Raw genomic sequence first — 16,813 nt, 5'->3', positions numbered from 1 at the left:
TTTATATCTATAAATATATATCTTGTGAAAGAAATGCCAAGAATCATAAAGCTTTACTTTTAGTGAAGGAAAGCTAAATAGGAACACTTCAAATTTGTTCCCCACCACCAATCATATCGTATTATAGTAACATTGTCACTTATCTGAAAATTTGGTGGTCATGCTAAGATGTCCATAAATTTCATATTCCAAAGACTTGCTTTCCACATACAGCCACAGATCCTCCTTTAAACCAACACCTAATGAATCAAATTCAAATAATTACATAGCTCTCCCTCTGAAGGATACCAGTTTTCAGCTGTAGGATATGAGGGTTGCCACTCTTCCAGCAAAGAAAATCAAGTGTGGAAAGCGTTGGTAGGTTTCTACTATAGCGCTCTTTCTTGTATATGATTGAATCTAAAGTCAATAAACCGAAATGATTGTCTGACCACATGGTCCAAAAGTAATATAAACTAAAGAAAACACCCACCATGGAATTATGCACTACTGAGCTATATCTTCATTGTTCTTTACCTATATTAATGTGTTCAAATATTTTAAAAGTTTAAATGGTGTTATTTTCATTTAACGATATTATTATTGTTGTTGTAAGATAGTAAAAAAAAGCCTCAGAGTGTGGAGCAATTAACCCAACTAGGTTTCAAGCATGATCAATTCACTCACTCCTGATCAAATCATAGGCAACCCCCCCCCCCCGCCTTTTCCTATTCATCAATTCAATTATTTAATTTTTTTATTTTTTAGCTTTTTTCTCAATATTCTTTTTTTTAAATTATTATTATTATAAACAATTGTATAAGTTACACCATTTGTTAATGAAATTACAGTGCAAAAGAAAATGATAAAACAATTATTTTTAGAAGAAAGAAAAATACACTTCCTCAGACCACTATAATGCCTGTGGGGGGAGGGCCATAAAGAAAGGTAATGTGAGAACCATTAATAGGTTAACAATATTCTTAATTGTGTTATGCTTAGACTTCTTATGAATTCATATTTGTGAGTTTATGGGAATTTTCCCTTTCATACAATCGGTTCAAAAAAAATACTTATGGTAGCCTCAGCAGGTCACAAAATCACAAACCAGCAACTCAGTTACATCATCTCAAACATTCATAACAACCAGGTTACTTATCTGCTGTTTGCTTTTTAATCAGCTGTCTTTGGAGAAATAAGCTGCGGTGCTGTAATATGCTGCCACGCTGTAACAATAATAATAATAATAATATCGTTAAAAGAAAATAACTGTTTAAATAATACCGTTTAGACTTTTAAAATATTTGTACGCATTAATAAAAAGACTGATGGAAGTAATATGGGTAAAGAACAATAAAGATATATCTCAGTAGTGCATAATTCCATGGTGGGTGTTTTCTTTAGTTTGTATTTAAAGTCAGACAGTGTGCATATAGTTTATTGTTCGCTTTCTTTTAACAGAGTGGGAAGCTAAGTCAGGAACTAGACTTAGTGAGCCATCATGTTAGAACCAAATTGGATGAACTTAAGAGACAGGAAGTGGCTCGGCTAAGGATGCTTATTAAAGCCAAACTGGATTCCACTCCAGGTAAGCAGGCAGACTTGTAGCTTTTCATTGACACTCCTATCGGATCATAGAGAGTGGCAAGATTGCTTCAGAATGAATGGCATTATAACCTATGCTCCCAAGGATGTTGAAATGATCAAGGTTTACCAAGACAAACTGGAACTTTTTGTTCACAGCGTGTGACGTTTCTCTCTTATTTTTAAATCAAATCTAATATACTAAACAGAGATTGATTATATTTATTTGTTTCAATTTATTTCCCGCCCTCCCAGAAAGCTCAGGGCGGGTAACAGTAGAGCAAACACAGTTTCTGAGAAAGGGGTAAAAGAGAATCTGGGAGGGTGATAAAAACAGAGGGAACCTAGGTACAATAATTTAGACAAATTATAGTCAAGGAACAGTGTACAGATACCGTAGGCAAGGATCCAAGTGCAAGGAGAGGTTAATATGTTATCATGTACAGAGGGGAACTAGGTGGAACAGAGACGTGTTCATTAATCTGTTTCATGATAGTGCTTTTTTTTTTTTTCCCTTCTCTTTTTATATCTTGGTTTGTAGTAACTAAAATGACAGTTTAATGGCATTTTAGATCAACAGACAGTGGATATTTTTGACTATGAAAGCTTATACTAAGTAACCCCCCCCCCCCCTTTTACAAAACCATAGTGTGTTTTTTAGTGCTGGCCATGGCGGTTACAGCTCTGACGCTCACAGGAATTCTATGAGTGTTGGAGCTGTTACCGCTGCGGCTGGTGCTAAAAACCGCGCTATAATTTTGTAAAAGGAGGACAAATCTTTTATCGTATCAGGTGCCACCAGCCTCTGTATCTTTTTCTTTTGTTTACCTTATTTTGAGCTGAACATGATTTCTTCAGTGGCATTTCCTCATTCTAGCATTAATAGAATCATAGTCAGTTAGTGACAACCAAAGCCACTTAAGTTAAGAAATAAACAAGATGGGAGAGGAAGTGAAGTTGATGGTGACTTTGGCACTGTGGCAATGTGACCAATGGTGGATGGACTTCTATGGTCTATGTCCCATATATGGCAAGATGGATCAAGAGCTAGTATGTATTTTATACCACATTCATATCATCCAAGTATAGATGTTGTTTATCGTGGGGGTGGGGGGGAGAGGAGGACATCTTATAGAGGAACTTAGCAAGTAAAATGAATACTAGATTGTTGGTTCAGCATTGCCTTGATGACGAGTGTGACTGTTGAACAGATTGGATGGACCATGCAGGTCTTTATCTGCCATCATTTACTATGTTACTACGGACCTTGGATTGAAACTAGCCTCCCTACAAACAAAAAATCCCTTGGTTTTCTTGGTGCACACTGAAAGGTATAAAGGGAAATTCTAGAACAGGGTGTCTGGTTGGTGCCGGTTCTGTAAAGGAACCTAAGCACCTACCTTTTTTTTAAAGAATTCTAGCCTAGCTATGTATATATGTGTATATGCACTTAAGTGTGAGCGATTATTCCAGCCATAGAGCTGTTTTAGCTGTTCTTGCATAAATGATGGAGATACATAAGTTACAGTACTCACCTGAGGGCAACCTTCATGGAAGAGATCTACTGATTGCAGTATGGACTTTGGTCCTCATATTTATATCCTGTTACTGTTAGAGATTCTCAGCATGACAGCAGGTTTGTTTAATCTATTTTGTGAAATTTCTTTGAGGTTTATAAATCCAGTTCCATCCAAGATTGCCTTCATAAAAAAATACACTGAAAAATATATAGAAAAGGCTCATTTCCAACAAAAATATGTTTCATTGCTTTTTTATATTCTGGTTTTCATTTTTCCCTTTTTTGTTCAAAAGCAACCTGCAGCTAGGAATTCATTCTTATGAGAGTTGCATGTCCTGCTTGTCTTCAGAGAAATAGAAACCTGTAACATATTCTCCAAGGTCAGCTGGATATAAATCCTCACAAAACCTACTCGCCAACCTCTAGGGCAGGCTTGTCCAACCTATGGCCCTGGGACCAGAACCCAGCCCTCCATGTGCTTTCTTCTGGCCCTTGGAAGCTTGATAATAGAGAATGACACAGGACAAATTTTTCCCCATCCCTGTAGGAACTCATTTTCCTGTCCTGGCAAGTTCTTTTTCTGTCCCTGCCCTATTCCTGCAAGCTCTGCTCTCATGTTCATTCTCTCTTGAATGTGAACCACCTAGAACGGAATGGTGGTATACAAGAATAAAGTTTGTTATTATCTACACAAGCCTCAAACACTTTAAAATCATAAGTGTTCAAAGTTTGTGAAGTTAAGGCTGAGCTTACAGGAATGTGGCAGGGACAGCAACAAAGCTTGTGGGGATGGGATGGAAAAATTGAGTTCTTGCGGGAACAGGGAAAAGTTTGTCCCTGTATCATTCTCTAATTTATGTGGTGCTTAGCGTAAGATTCCTGCTTCTCCGCCATGACTCAAATCTCTGTATAAGAACATAAGAAGTGCTATCTCCGGAACAGACCCTAGGTCCATCAAGTCCGGCGATCCGCACATGCAGAGGCCCCGCCAGGTGTACCCTGACATAGTATTAGTCCCCATATCACTCTAAGCTTCTCATAAGAGATGTGCATCTAGCTTACCCTTACCTATGTCATCTTAAGCCACTCATAAGGAGGTGTACATCTAACTTACCCTTAAACCCTAGAACAGTGGATTCCGCAATTACCTCTTCTGGGAGAGCATTCCAGGTTTCCACCACTTGTTGCGTGAAGCAGAACTTCCTGATATTTGTCCTGAACCTGTCCCCCCCTTAGCTTTAGTCCATGTCCTCTTGTCCTTGGCACATTGAACATTGTAAATAGTTTTTTATCCTGCTCTGTTTGGTCGATTCTTTTCAGTATTTTGAAAGTCTCGATCATATCCCTTCGCAGTCTCCTCTTCTCAAGGGAGAACAATCCCAGTCTCTTAAGTCGTTCCTCATATTCCAAGTTCTCCATGCCCTTTATTAGCTTCATTGCTCGTCTCTGCACCCTCTCGAGTACTTTTAAATCTTTCTTTAGGTATGGAGACCAATGTTGGATGCAGTATTCCAAGTGTGGTCTGATCATCGCTCTATTAAGCAGTAGTATTACTTTCTCCGATCTACTCGTGATTCCCTTCTTTATCATGCCTAGCATTCTATTCACTTTCTTCGCTGCCGCCACACATTGCGCCAACGGCTTCAGGGTTCTATTGATTAATACGCCCAGGTCCCTTTCCTGTTCGGTTTTTCCCAGAGTTGCACCTGACATACTATACTTGTGTTCCTTATTTTTTCTGCCTAAGTGCATGACTTTGCATTTTTCCACATTAAACTTCATCTGCTATTTATCTGCCCAATTTTCCAATCGGCTCAAGTCGCTCTGGAGTTCCTCGCTGTCCTTCTGCGATTTGATTGCCCGGCATAGCTTTGTGTCATCTGCGAACTTGATGATCTCATTAGATGTTCCATCCTCCAGGTCATTTATGAAGATATTAAATAAAATGGGCCCAAGTACCGAGCCCTGGGGCACACCACTAGTCACAGTCTCCCAGTCTGAGAATTTCCCATTTATGCCCACTCTCTGCCTTCTGTCCTCCAGCCATTTACCTATCCATCTTAGTATGTCTCCTTCTATTCCATGGCCTTGCAGTTTCCTGAGGAGTCTTACATGTGGAACCTTGTCGAACGCTTTCTGAAAATCCAAGTATACAATATCCACCAGTTCTCCGCTATCAATTTGTCTGTTCACTATCTCAAAGAATTGAAGTAGATTCGTCAAACATGACTTCCCCTTCCTGAATCCATGCTGGCTGGCTCTCATCAGGTCGTGTGTGTCTAAGTGCCGGGTTATGCTATCCTTGGATCAGCGCTTCAACCATCTTCCCAGGGACCGATGTGAGACTCACAGGTCTATAGTTGCCCGGTACCCCTCTTGATCCTTTTTTAAATATCGGCGTGACATTCACTATCTTCCAGTCATCCAGTTTCTATCCTGTTTTGATTGATAGGTTGGCAAGTTTTTGCAATAGTTCACCGATTTCCACTTTTAGCTCTTTCAAGACTCTTGGATGAATTCCATCCAGTCCAGGAGATTTGTCACTTTTGAGTTTGTCGATCTGGCGGTAAATCTGGTCCAAGTCCACTTCTACTGTGGTAAGGCTGTCCTCTGTTGCTCCTTTGAACACTTTCACTGCTTCTGGAATTGTTGCAGTGTCTTCCTTTGTAAAGACAGATGCAAAGAAGGAATTTAGTCTGCGATTTGTTTGTCTTTTGCAGGTTTTCTCCCTTTCACGTACCTGAAGTTTTTGGCCTCCTGCGCTATTTTCTCCTCATGGTCCTTTTTGGCATCCCTCACCGCCCTGTGACACTTCTTCTGATCATCCTTGTGTTTGTTCCAAGTTTCGGTTGTTTTCATGCGTTTCCATGCTTTGAAGGAGTCCTTCTTTTCTTTTATGGCTTCCTTAACCTCTTTAGTAAGCCACGCCGGCTCTCTTTTGCCATTTGTTTTCTTTGCTTTGCACATCCGCGGAATGTAGAGGCTTTGTGCTTCCATGATAGTATTTTTCAGAAGGGACCATGCCTGTTCTACCGTTTTGACTTTGCCCATTTTTTTCTTGATCCGTTGTTTCACCATGGTTCTCATGCTATCGTATCTTCCCCTTTTAAAGTTTAAAGTCGTGGTTGAGGTTTTAGTGCCTCTCCCCTTCCCGACATCGAGTTTGAAGTTGATCCTGTTGTGATCGCTCGTCCCCAGCGGGACTGTGACTTCTACATCTTTAGCCGGCCCCGTAATGCTGTTTAGGACCAAGTCCAAGGTGACGTGTTCTCTTGTCGGCTCCCCCACCAATTGTTCCAGGAAGCAGTCCCCTAGCACTTCCAGGAACATTGCTTCCTTGCCACAATTTGAGGTTCCCAGGTCCCAGTCTATCCCCGGAAAGTTAAAATCCCCCAAGATTACAACATTACCTGTCTTGCATTAGTGTTTAATTTCCTCTATCATTTCCGAGTCTGTTTCCTCCCCCTGTCCTGGCAGTCGGTAATAAAGGCCAATCTTTGTGTCAGCACCATTGCATCTGGGAATCTTTATCCAGAGGTTTTCCAGCTTCTCTTTCTCTTTCGTCATAGTCACTCTCACAGATTCTATTTCTTCACGAACATATAAGGCAATACCTCCACCTTTCTGCCCCACTCTATCTCTTCTGTACAGTTTGTATTCCAGTAGTGCTGTATCCCATTTGTTTTTGTCATTCCACCAGGTTTCTGTTATGCCAATGATTTCCAGTTCGTCGTTTTTCGCTATTACTTCTATTTCTCCCATTTTGTTTCTCAAACTTCTAGCGTTCGTATACATGCATTTGAGTTCCCTGTGTGTTACCTTCTTGGACTCTTTAAGCTTAGCAGTCTCCCTTGGTTCTTTCACGGTATACTTTTCTGTTCCTGTGTCGTCTCTCTTATATGCTTTGTGCACGTCCCCTCCTGCGTCTGAGTAGTTGTCCATAGTTCCTTCTTTGGGACATCCTGTCACCCTGGCCATCGACTGGTGGTCGACTGTCGTCTTTCCCCTGTCCTTTAGTTTAAAGCCTTCTCGATGGCCTTCTTCATGCTGCCTGCCAATACTCTTGCTCCTTCCTCGTTGAGATACAGTCCATCCTTCCCCAGAACTTGCTTCTTCCCCAGAACGTTGCCCAATTGCGCACAAAGTCAAAGCCTTCCTCTTTGCACCATCGTCTCATCCAGACGTTGATCGCTTGAAGTTCCCCTTGTCTCCTTCCATCCGCTCTAGGTACCAGGAGGATCTCGGAGAAGGCCACCTTCACCTCCCTGATCTTCAGTATTCTTCTGAGTGAGCGGAGCTGGCCCTTCATTTCTTCCTTGTCATACTTCCGACGGTCACATTGTTGGTTCCCACGTGGATAAGTACAGCAGTGTCCTCTCCCCCTGCGCTGTCTATGATCCTGGAAATTCTGTTGGCCACATCCTTCACTCTCACTCCCGGCAGGCAGGTGACAATTCTATCCTCTCTCTCCCTCCTGTCCACATGCCGTACGATGGAGTCTCCCACAATGATCCCCATTTTCTGTATTTGGTGGTTCCTGGGGGGTCGTAAGTCCACATCCATGGTATGGGACCAATCTTCTCCCTCCTGTGATACTCCTGAAGTTGTTTTCTGCTCTTCGGGTGGGGGGGGTCTTCTCTCCAGAATTTGCAGGGGTGTCTTCTCTCCTCTCGTCCAGTCCTTCTTCCTGAGTTGTTCGGGAACAGTTATCCACATGCTGCTGGTGTGCTTCCTTGATGTATTTTTCTAGTTCCTTGACCTCTTCGTTTGGACTGAACTGCACTAGAAGCCTCTCCTGTTCGCGGATTTCCTCTTCAAAAGTGAGGAGTTCCTTTAGATTCAGCACGGTCTCCTCTAGCAGCCGGACCTGCCATTTCAAGCTATCCAGCTCCATGCAACGACTGCAAATATATGCCCTAGTCCCCGAAGGGAGGTAGTCATACATATTGCAGCCGGTGCAGAAGACTGGAAAGCTCACCTTCTGGCTTCCTTGGGCATCCGTTTCTTGTCCCCCTTCTGAGTTGTTTGGGCGAATCGGTTGTCGACCTTCTGTCTCTGTCGTCTGGATGTTTTCTGGCTTCCTGGTTTCTGCCTTCCTTTATGTTGTGAGTCTGCTAGTGTTGCTGTTTGATCTGCATCCGCTAGTGTTACTGTGTTGGTGTCTGAGAGTGCTTGTTTCCCCTCTAGGTGTGTGGTATGCGAGGGAGTGTGTGCCCTGCTGTGTAACTGGCTAAAGACTGGGTCTTGTGGCTGCCTTCCTGCTTGTTGTGAGTCTGCTTATGTTACAGTGTTGGAGTCTGCTTGTGTTACAGTGTTGTAGTCAGTGATGGAGTCAGTGAGTGAGTAGTCGTTTTCCCTCTAGGTGTGTGGTATGTGAGGGAGTGTGCCCTGTTGTGTAGCTAGCTAAAGTCTAGGATTTGTACTTACCTTCCCGCTTGGTGTGAGTTTGTTGGTGTTACTCTGCTGATGTCCGAGTTTCCTGGCTCCTTCTATGGCTCCTTTGCAAAGGCGAGCACCCTAGTCGCTCGCCTTCGTCGCACGCTGAACGGTGGCACGCCGTTGGCTCCGCCGCTTTTAAGGGGGAGTTAAGCGCTGCCTTGCCGATGCGGTAGGGGTGGGCGGAGCTAACTCTCGCCACTGCCCCGAGCTTCCTTCCCTCTCTGCCTCCTGATCACCGCCTCTCTGCCTCCTCCTCTTTGCCTGTCCTTGGTCTCTTTCCCTCTCCCCTACTCCTCGCTGCTTCTGCTCCTGCTCCTCCACTCGAGCCGCGTGTGTGTTTAAGCCGAACATCACCAGAAGATTGGATTGGTCTCATGGTTTCAAGTCTCGTGAAACTTGAAACCATGAGACCAACCTGAACTTCTGGCAGCATGCAGTTCAGACTTGTAGAAAGCTGAATCAAGGTAGGAAAGCAGGAAGCCCATTGTTTGTTCTGCAACTGAAGCCAGATGAGGGGAAAGAGACTGGGTAAAGCCTGGGGTGGGGGAGGGTTGAAGTACATGAGAGAGCGCCTTGTGGGGGGGTGGAGTACGTGAGAGAGCAAGTAGACTGGATGAAGCCTGCTGGCAGATGAGAGACAGAGAAAAAGAAAGAGTCTAGCTGGGAGGGAATGGCACACTGTTTTATTTTTCCACTATTTGACAAAGCATATGGCAAAATAAAAGGGTTCGTGTTTGCCCTCCAAATGTTACATAATATAAAATGTGACCCTGATTTAAAAAAAAAGGTTGGACAAGCCTGTTCTAGGGGTTTGCTTCTTCCATTTATAGCTTTATATGGAATGGAGGAGATTTGGGTGAGTTGTCAAGATGTGTGTGCAAATTAATTGGTTAACAAGCAAATTAATGTCAATAATTGAGTATTAACCAATTATTTTTGTTAATTGGCACTCATTAATATTTGTGCGTGCATCTGGCTACATGCAGTTCTGGAAAGCAAGTCACCTAATTCCCATAGCGCATATCCCAAAAGGGGGCATGACAGGAGTGTTTAAAAAGTTATTCGTAAAGTTATAGGATATTGCCTCAATGCACCTAACTTGGGTGCCAGCATCTACACTAGGTTGCAGCAGGCATGAAGTCTGGTGCACAAAGTTAGGCATGGGAATTGGCGCTATGCGTGATTATAGAATGGCGCATAACATTTTTTGGCACCCATTTTTGAGCGCCATTTGAAGAATTCCCCTTAGAATCCCTTTCAAATAATGGAACTTTAACTGTACAAATTTCAAAGCTTCTTTGATTATTTAAGTGCTTATGCAAAAAACTGTCTTCCTCAAATAACATGTAGCTAATGTCTGATCCAGTTAGCTGAAAGTTAAAATGGCATATCTACTTAGGCATAGAATACGATGATCTCATGCCGTCAGAATGGTTAAAGAGCTGTACACAAGCCAACTCGCATGCGATTGCTTTGGTATGTGATAATGAAAGCACAAAGTGCAAATGTGAAAACGAAGTCTAGATTGTCAGAATGAGACAAATTGAAGCTAGCTTTGCCCCAGACTCGGAACAAACTTTTTTTTTTCAGCTGGCTATTATGAAAGAGCATAAAGAAAAACTGGTGAGGGGAAGCAAGATACAAGATGAAGTTTTATCCCAGGACAAGCAGGCAGCATATGGGTGACGTCAGGCAGGCATGTGGGGGTGACGTTAGGCAGGCATGTGGGGGTGATGTCATCCATGGAGCCCCGATGCGGACAGCCTGACAAGCAATCTTGCTTGAAGAACTCTAGAAAGTTCGCAACTGCCGCACCACACATGCTCGAGTACCTTCCCGCCCGATGTAGGGCACGCATCTCCTCAGTTCCAGTTTTTCTGCAGAGCTGATAAGTCCCTTCTTCAAGGTTCTGCGCGAACAACTAAGTGTCTTCGAGCTGCGGGATTCAATTCAATTTGGTTATTTTTGTCTGTTTGTCTTTTCCCTTCATTATAGTAAAAAAAAAACAAAAAAAAAAACTAAACCTGTTTTTTTCTCTTTGACCGTTTTCAACGGCGGGGCCTGTTCCACTGTCTCAGCCCTTGCACTTTGATTTGGCTGAGGCAGTTTTTCCCTCCATGTCCTGTCTGATTACAGGGTTTAAAAAGCATAGCAGGTGCCAGCGTACAATATTGATCACAGACCCACACAAGTGGTGCATCCAGTATTTGGGTCCAGACCACTGTGCGGAGTCATGTTCTCGCTGTGCCACGCTACAAAAATGCACTATAAGAACCGGTGTATCCAACAGAGAAAGATCTTTGGCAGTATGGAGTCTACTTCGGCGAAGTCATAGACATTGGCTTAGGCCTCAACATCAACTGAGACTGCTTCGATGACCAAGCCATCGAGGTCTAGGTCGATGTCTCCAAGTCAGTCAGGTAAGCTAGCCAAGAAGCCCCCAGTTTCCCAGGCTGAGTCTCTGGCCATTCAGGCATTGAGCCAATTGTGCTGGCCACTCAGAGACCCCCCTCCCCATGCGGCTTGCCTCCAAGTCCAGAGGAGCATCATCATCGATGTCATCCTTCCCGTAGCACAACGCAGCACTAGTAATACCGACAGCTCCACCCTAGGTATCAATGCATGGTCTGAAAGAGATGCTCGATCTTTTGACGGGAGTTTGGTAACATGAGCGTGCTTCCGAGCCATTGACTGGGGTTGAGTCAACGATGCTGCCTCGATATCAAGCCATGCTTCATGGCATCGGTCATCGACGCATTGATCCCCATTAAGACATCGATCTTCGACTCCATCGAAGCATCTTGCTTTACCTACATCAAAGCAGAGTCGGACTTCGGAGTCTCAATCAGCGTCGAGGCATTGCTCCACATCGAGAAGAAAGTCAGTCTCCCCTAAACATCGACATCGATCTTCGAGGAAGCGGTCACCCTCTCATCCACATTATCGAGGCATGGGTCTTCCTCATCGAAACATCATTCCTCAGACCGTCGGCATTCGGACAGGGATCCAGTCTCTCCAAATCTCCATCTTCTAAATCAGGGAAGCAGATGTCCAAGTCTAGGCATCTTTTACCAATGCATTCTGCTAAGAGGAAGCGTTCAGCATCACCTGCTCCTTCCTTGCCTCGAAGCTCAGAGGGGCGCTATTCCTCTTCATCAGTCAGTATGCTCAAGCGGCTTCACCTTCTTAATCAGTGACGGAGGGTTCTCCAGTGGAGGGTTCCCCTTGTTCCACCTCGCAGAGGGCATCTTCACCTTCTGAACCAGTTTCATTTACTCGGTTCCTTCACCAAATGAGTAAAGATCAACATTTCTCTGGAGTACAATTCCAAGTACACTAAGGAGTACCTGGAGGAATTGGAATTAAAGCATCCTCCAAAGGAGTCACTTAAATTGCCCATGAATGGCATTCTTAAACATACTTTCAAGAGAAATTTAGATACTCCATATTCAGTTCCAGCAGTTCCTGGCAAGATGGAATCTCGATATAGTTCAATGTAAAGGGTTTGAAAAACCTCAACTCTCCCACCAATCTTTAGTGGTGGAATCTTCTCTGAAGGTTTATGCTACAGTTCTCCCTGGGTGTGAAGGTAGGACCATGGTCGCAGACTATATCAAAATTCTATGATGTCAAATCGGATTTTGAATTATAACTTTAAAATATTTAGTCAAGTCCATGCTTACATTTTTCAAATATTTACCTTCCCATAAGCTGTCACAATTTAAACATATGCATCGTACTCTCACACAACTTACAGTTCATATGGTACAAGCAGCATATGATGCATTTGAAATGACTTCATGTGTCACAGCATTTTCTGTGGGCATGCGATGGCTGGCATGGTTACGAATTGTGGATATGAATTAGAGAATGACACGGTGACAAAAGTCATCACCGTTCCCGTCCCCGCAGATAACCGCGGGAAACCTTCTTCATGTCATTCTTTAAGGATAGAGGGAAGAATCAGAGTATGAATGGCCACAACCACTGACCCGCAAGCTTTGCTTTGAAGAATGCTGGTGTAGAAGGATTGAGATTGAAATAGACACTAGAAAATGACATGGGATTATTTCCCGCGGTTATCCGCGGGGTCGGGGACGGTGATGAATTTTGTCACCGTGTCATTCTCTAATATGAATCCTAATCTCTAAAACAGATTGGCAAACATCCCTCGGAGATGAATTGTTCAGGGAATCCATTGAGGCTGCCTCTCGCAAGTTCCTCAGATTTCAGGTGGGAAATCATCATTATCAGTACCTTTTGACCTGCCATCATCTCCCAGAGTTTTCACCAAGTGTCTGGTAGTGGTAGCAGCAGCTTTACGAAGTCACAGACTTCAGGTTTTTCCCTATCTGGACGACTGGCTCATCAAAGACCCAACGTCTCAGGAAGTGACTGTAGCAACACAACAGAATTGACTCCATTTTTCCCAGAATGTTGTCCACTTCATAACAAATCTAAATTCCTGCACCATTGTCTCTTGCACACATTGTAACTCTAGAGTAGAGAATGACACGGGGAAAAATTTTTCCCCTTACCCATAGGCACTCATTTTCCCGTCCCATCTCCCTGAGTTCTTTTCCTGTCCCTGTCCCATTCTTGCAAGCTCTGACCTCATCTTCACAAGCCTCAAACCCTTTAAAATCATAAGTAGCAACATTCTAGAGCTCAGATTGTGATGTCATAATGCCTCATTCCACCAATGCCTAAGCTCTGACCTCATCTGCACAAGCCTCAAACACTTTCTAATCAAGTGTTCAAGGCTTGTGCAGTTAAGGCAGAGCTTAGAGGAATGGAGCAGGGACAGTGACAAAACGCACAGGGATGGGGAAATTGAGTTCCAACAGGGACAAATTTGTCCCTATGTCATTCTCTACTCTAGAGCTCTGCCTGTTTCTGGGGTACCTGTTTGCATCGGATCAGCTGGCTGTTTCTCCAGCTGTCTGAATCCTATCTAGCTTTGTATCAGACATGCAGTTTAGCAAGCATTCTTCACTCTCTCCAGCCACCCAGCTATCAACATTTGTAATGATTGATACTTACAGAAATTACTAACACGTGCTATCACTTTAGTGTAGATTCTGGGGCAATGTTAGGAAATTCTACTTTACGGAGAGGATAGTGGATGCCTGGAATGCGCTCCCGGAGAGGTGGTGGAGAGGAAAACGGTGACTGAGTTCAAAGAAGCTTGGGATGAACACAGAGAATCTAGAATCAGAAAATAATATTAAATATTGAACTAAGGCCAGTACTGGGCAAACTTGCACGGTCAGTGTCTGTATATGGCCATTTGGTGGAGGATGGGCTGGAGAGGGCTTCAATGGCTAGGAGGGTGTAGATGGGCTGGAGGAGGTTTTGACGGAGATTTCGGCAGTTGGAACCCAAGCACAGTACCGGGTAGAGCTTTGGATTCTTGCCCAGAAATAGCTAAGAAGAAAAAATTAAAAAAAAATTTAAATTGAATCAGGTTGGGCAGACTGGATGGACCATTCGGGTCTTTATCTGCCGTCATCTACTATGTTACTATGTGTATGTTCTCATAGTTAACATTCATTATCCCATTTTAGGCAGTGGGACTTAAACAGTAGTTACTAATAACATGTGCTAATGTGGTAGCACACATTAGCAACTCTAGCTGTGAACAGCTTCCTACAGTGGCTTTCCTAATTCTTCCTCCTGGGCATAAGCCCCTGGAAGCACATTTTTAGGTTTATAGCATCAGTTCCTGCCATACCAAGGTACTGCTCGTCTTGCAGTGGCCTTTCTTCTCCAAGGCATCATAGAGATTGCCAAACTGAAAGTTGAACTACTCTTCTGTATCTCTGAAGGTCTCCTGTTATATACCTCTGTATCAGCTTCTCTATATTTGCCACTTTAGCCTCTAGAAATCAGACTCATTCTGTGAGAGCCAGGAGATCTTTACACTGTGTACACATGTAATCGTTCACAAGCTGGGATTGTGTATTTTAAAAGATTTGTAGCCCATATGAGTGATATTTAATGCAAAAGACTGGATAGCTCCCATCTTGCTGCTGAGCTGCTGTCTGATTCTTAGTATTGTTAAGTTATTTAAAGTCACCAAGGGCATTCAAATCCAGGCTCAAAGCCTATTTTTTCAAAGCTGCGTTTAAACTTGTAATACAGAACACTATATCTGTTTCTTATTCCATCTTTAGCCCCCTACCCTCTCTACCTTTCCATTCTTTTGCATATCTCTTCATGAATAGCATATATTGATTCACCCTTTGTCCTGTGTCCTTTGTGTCTGTCATAATTAGATTGTAAGCTCTTTCAAGCAGGGACTATCTTTTGTGTGTTTAATGTACAGTGCTGCGCGCATTTGGTAGCACTATATGTAGGCACAAATGACACTGCTAGGAGCGACACAGAGAACATCCCCAGAGATTTTGGAGCGCTGGGAAAGAAGCTGAAGCAGACAGGAGCACAGGTGGTCTTTTCGTCAATTCTTCCAGTGAGAAACAGAGGCAGAGCTAGAGAAGAGCGTATTCAACGGACTAACGAATGGCTCCGAGAATGGTGCATAGAAATGAACTTCGGATTCCTGAACCACGGCGATACGCTCCAGGGACTGCAGGGACCAGACGGACTCCACCTGACCAGAAGAGGTAGAAACGTATTTGGACATCGATTGGCCCGCCTACTCAACAGGGCTTTAAACTAGGTAAGTTGGGGGAGGGTACATACTTATATCCCAGAGCAGTAAGAAACCACCCTGAGGAGGCGAGTCGCACTCACACTACCAAATCTAAGGTAAGTACCAATGATATCCACAATTATTCAGGGAGAAAAATCACTGATAATTTAGGAGCCACACTAACTCATAAAGGAATCTCTTCACAGATATGGAGGGCTATGTATGTTAATGCACACAGCTTGGGCAATAAAATTCTAGAATTAGAGACTGAGATAACAAACGCCGATCTTGACGTGATAGCGATATCCGAAACCTGGTTCACAGAATCGCATGGGTGGGATATGGTTATACCAGGGTACAACCTACTTTGTTGCGACCGAGTGGGTAAATTGGGGGGAGGAGTGGCACTATACACTAAGGAAAGCATCAAAACCACCAGAATCACAGATGTTAGATACACCGGGGAATCCATCTGGGTGAACCTGGCCAGAGGAAATGAAAAATGCCTATACCTTGGTGTGATATATAGACCTCCCAGGCAACAGGAGGACAAAGACATAGAATTAATCGAGGACATAAAGAACATCACACTGCGCGGGGACTCAGTAATGCTAGGAGACTTCAACATGCCAGATGCAGATTGGAACACACTCTCCGCAACTACGGGTAGCAGCAAAAGAATATTAAACTCCATAAAGGGTGCACATCTCAAGCAATTGGTATTGGAGCCCACCAGGGACCAGGCGTTACTAGACCTAGTTCTCACCAATGGAGATAGCGTCACGGAAGTCTCAGTAGGAGACACACTAGCCTCCAGCGACCATAATATGGTATGGCTCAACCTCAAGAAAGGTTTCCCTAAGACAAACACAGCAACAAGGGTTCTCAACTTTAGAGGCACAGACTTCAACCGCATGGGAGATTTTGTCCATCAGGAGCTACATAAACAAGCAAAATCTGACAATGTGGAGGACATGTGGACGTCTCTGAAGTCCATACTACTCGAAGCAACAGACCGATACATAAAGACAGTAAGTAAACGCAGGAGAAACAAAAGACCCCAATGGTTCAGTAAAGAAATTTCAGACCTAGTTAAACAGAAAAAAGACGCATTTATCACCTACAAACATTTAGGCAGAGAGGGGGCAAAAGAGGACTATCTAGACAGATCTAAAGCTGTCAAAACAGCAGTCAGAGAGGCCAAACTCCGAATGGAGGAAGAGCTAGCACGGAAAATTAAGAAAGGGGATAAATCTTTCTTCAGCTATATTAGCGATAGGAAAAGAAATAAAGATGGGATAGTACGCCTGAAGAAATCGGACGGTAACTTTGCGGAATCAGATTCTGAGAAGGCAGAACTACTAAACCAATACTTCTGTTAAGTGTTCACCCGCGAAATGCCGGGAGCTGGTCCACAGCTGCAGACGGGAGATAACCAGAAAGACCCGTTTCAAGATTTCGAATTTACGCCCAGTAGCGTCTACGACGAACTATCAAGACTCAAAGTAAACAAAGCCATGGGACCGGATAACCTACATCCCAGAATGCTCAGGGAGTTAAGGGAAGTCCTGGCTGAACCATTATCTGTTCTTTTCAATCTTTCCCTAAGCACAGGAAGAGTCCCCTTGGACTGGAAA

General features: G+C 43.6%; 1 protein-coding gene and 1 long non-coding RNA gene across 3 annotated transcripts in view; one reads left to right on the top strand and one right to left on the bottom strand.

The window, feature by feature from the left end:
* The window catches only part of NUCB2 (nucleobindin 2), a 75,193-nt gene that overhangs the window by 24,437 nt on the left and 33,943 nt on the right, over positions 1–16,813 (top strand). For both annotated transcript variants that reach the window (XM_033928457.1, XM_033928458.1), the window contains one exon: positions 1,441–1,567. In XM_033928457.1, coding sequence (XP_033784348.1) covers positions 1,441–1,567 — 127 coding nt within the window. The remainder of the gene's footprint in view (positions 1–1,440; positions 1,568–16,813) is intronic.
* LOC117352195 overlaps positions 1,136–16,813 on the bottom strand; it is a 162,139-nt gene continuing 146,461 nt past the window's right edge. The window contains exons 2-3 of the long non-coding RNA XR_004537606.1: positions 3,099–3,280; positions 1,136–1,205 (exon numbers count right to left, since the gene is read on the bottom strand). This is a non-coding gene — a long non-coding RNA (uncharacterized LOC117352195). The remainder of the gene's footprint in view (positions 1,206–3,098; positions 3,281–16,813) is intronic.

Source organism: Geotrypetes seraphini, chromosome 19 (assembly GCF_902459505.1).
Source record: "Geotrypetes seraphini chromosome 19, aGeoSer1.1, whole genome shotgun sequence".
Taxonomy (NCBI): Eukaryota; Metazoa; Chordata; class Amphibia; order Gymnophiona; family Dermophiidae; genus Geotrypetes; species Geotrypetes seraphini.
The sequence above is the reverse complement of the archived record's forward strand: the minus strand, read 5'-3'. Positions and strand labels throughout refer to the sequence as shown.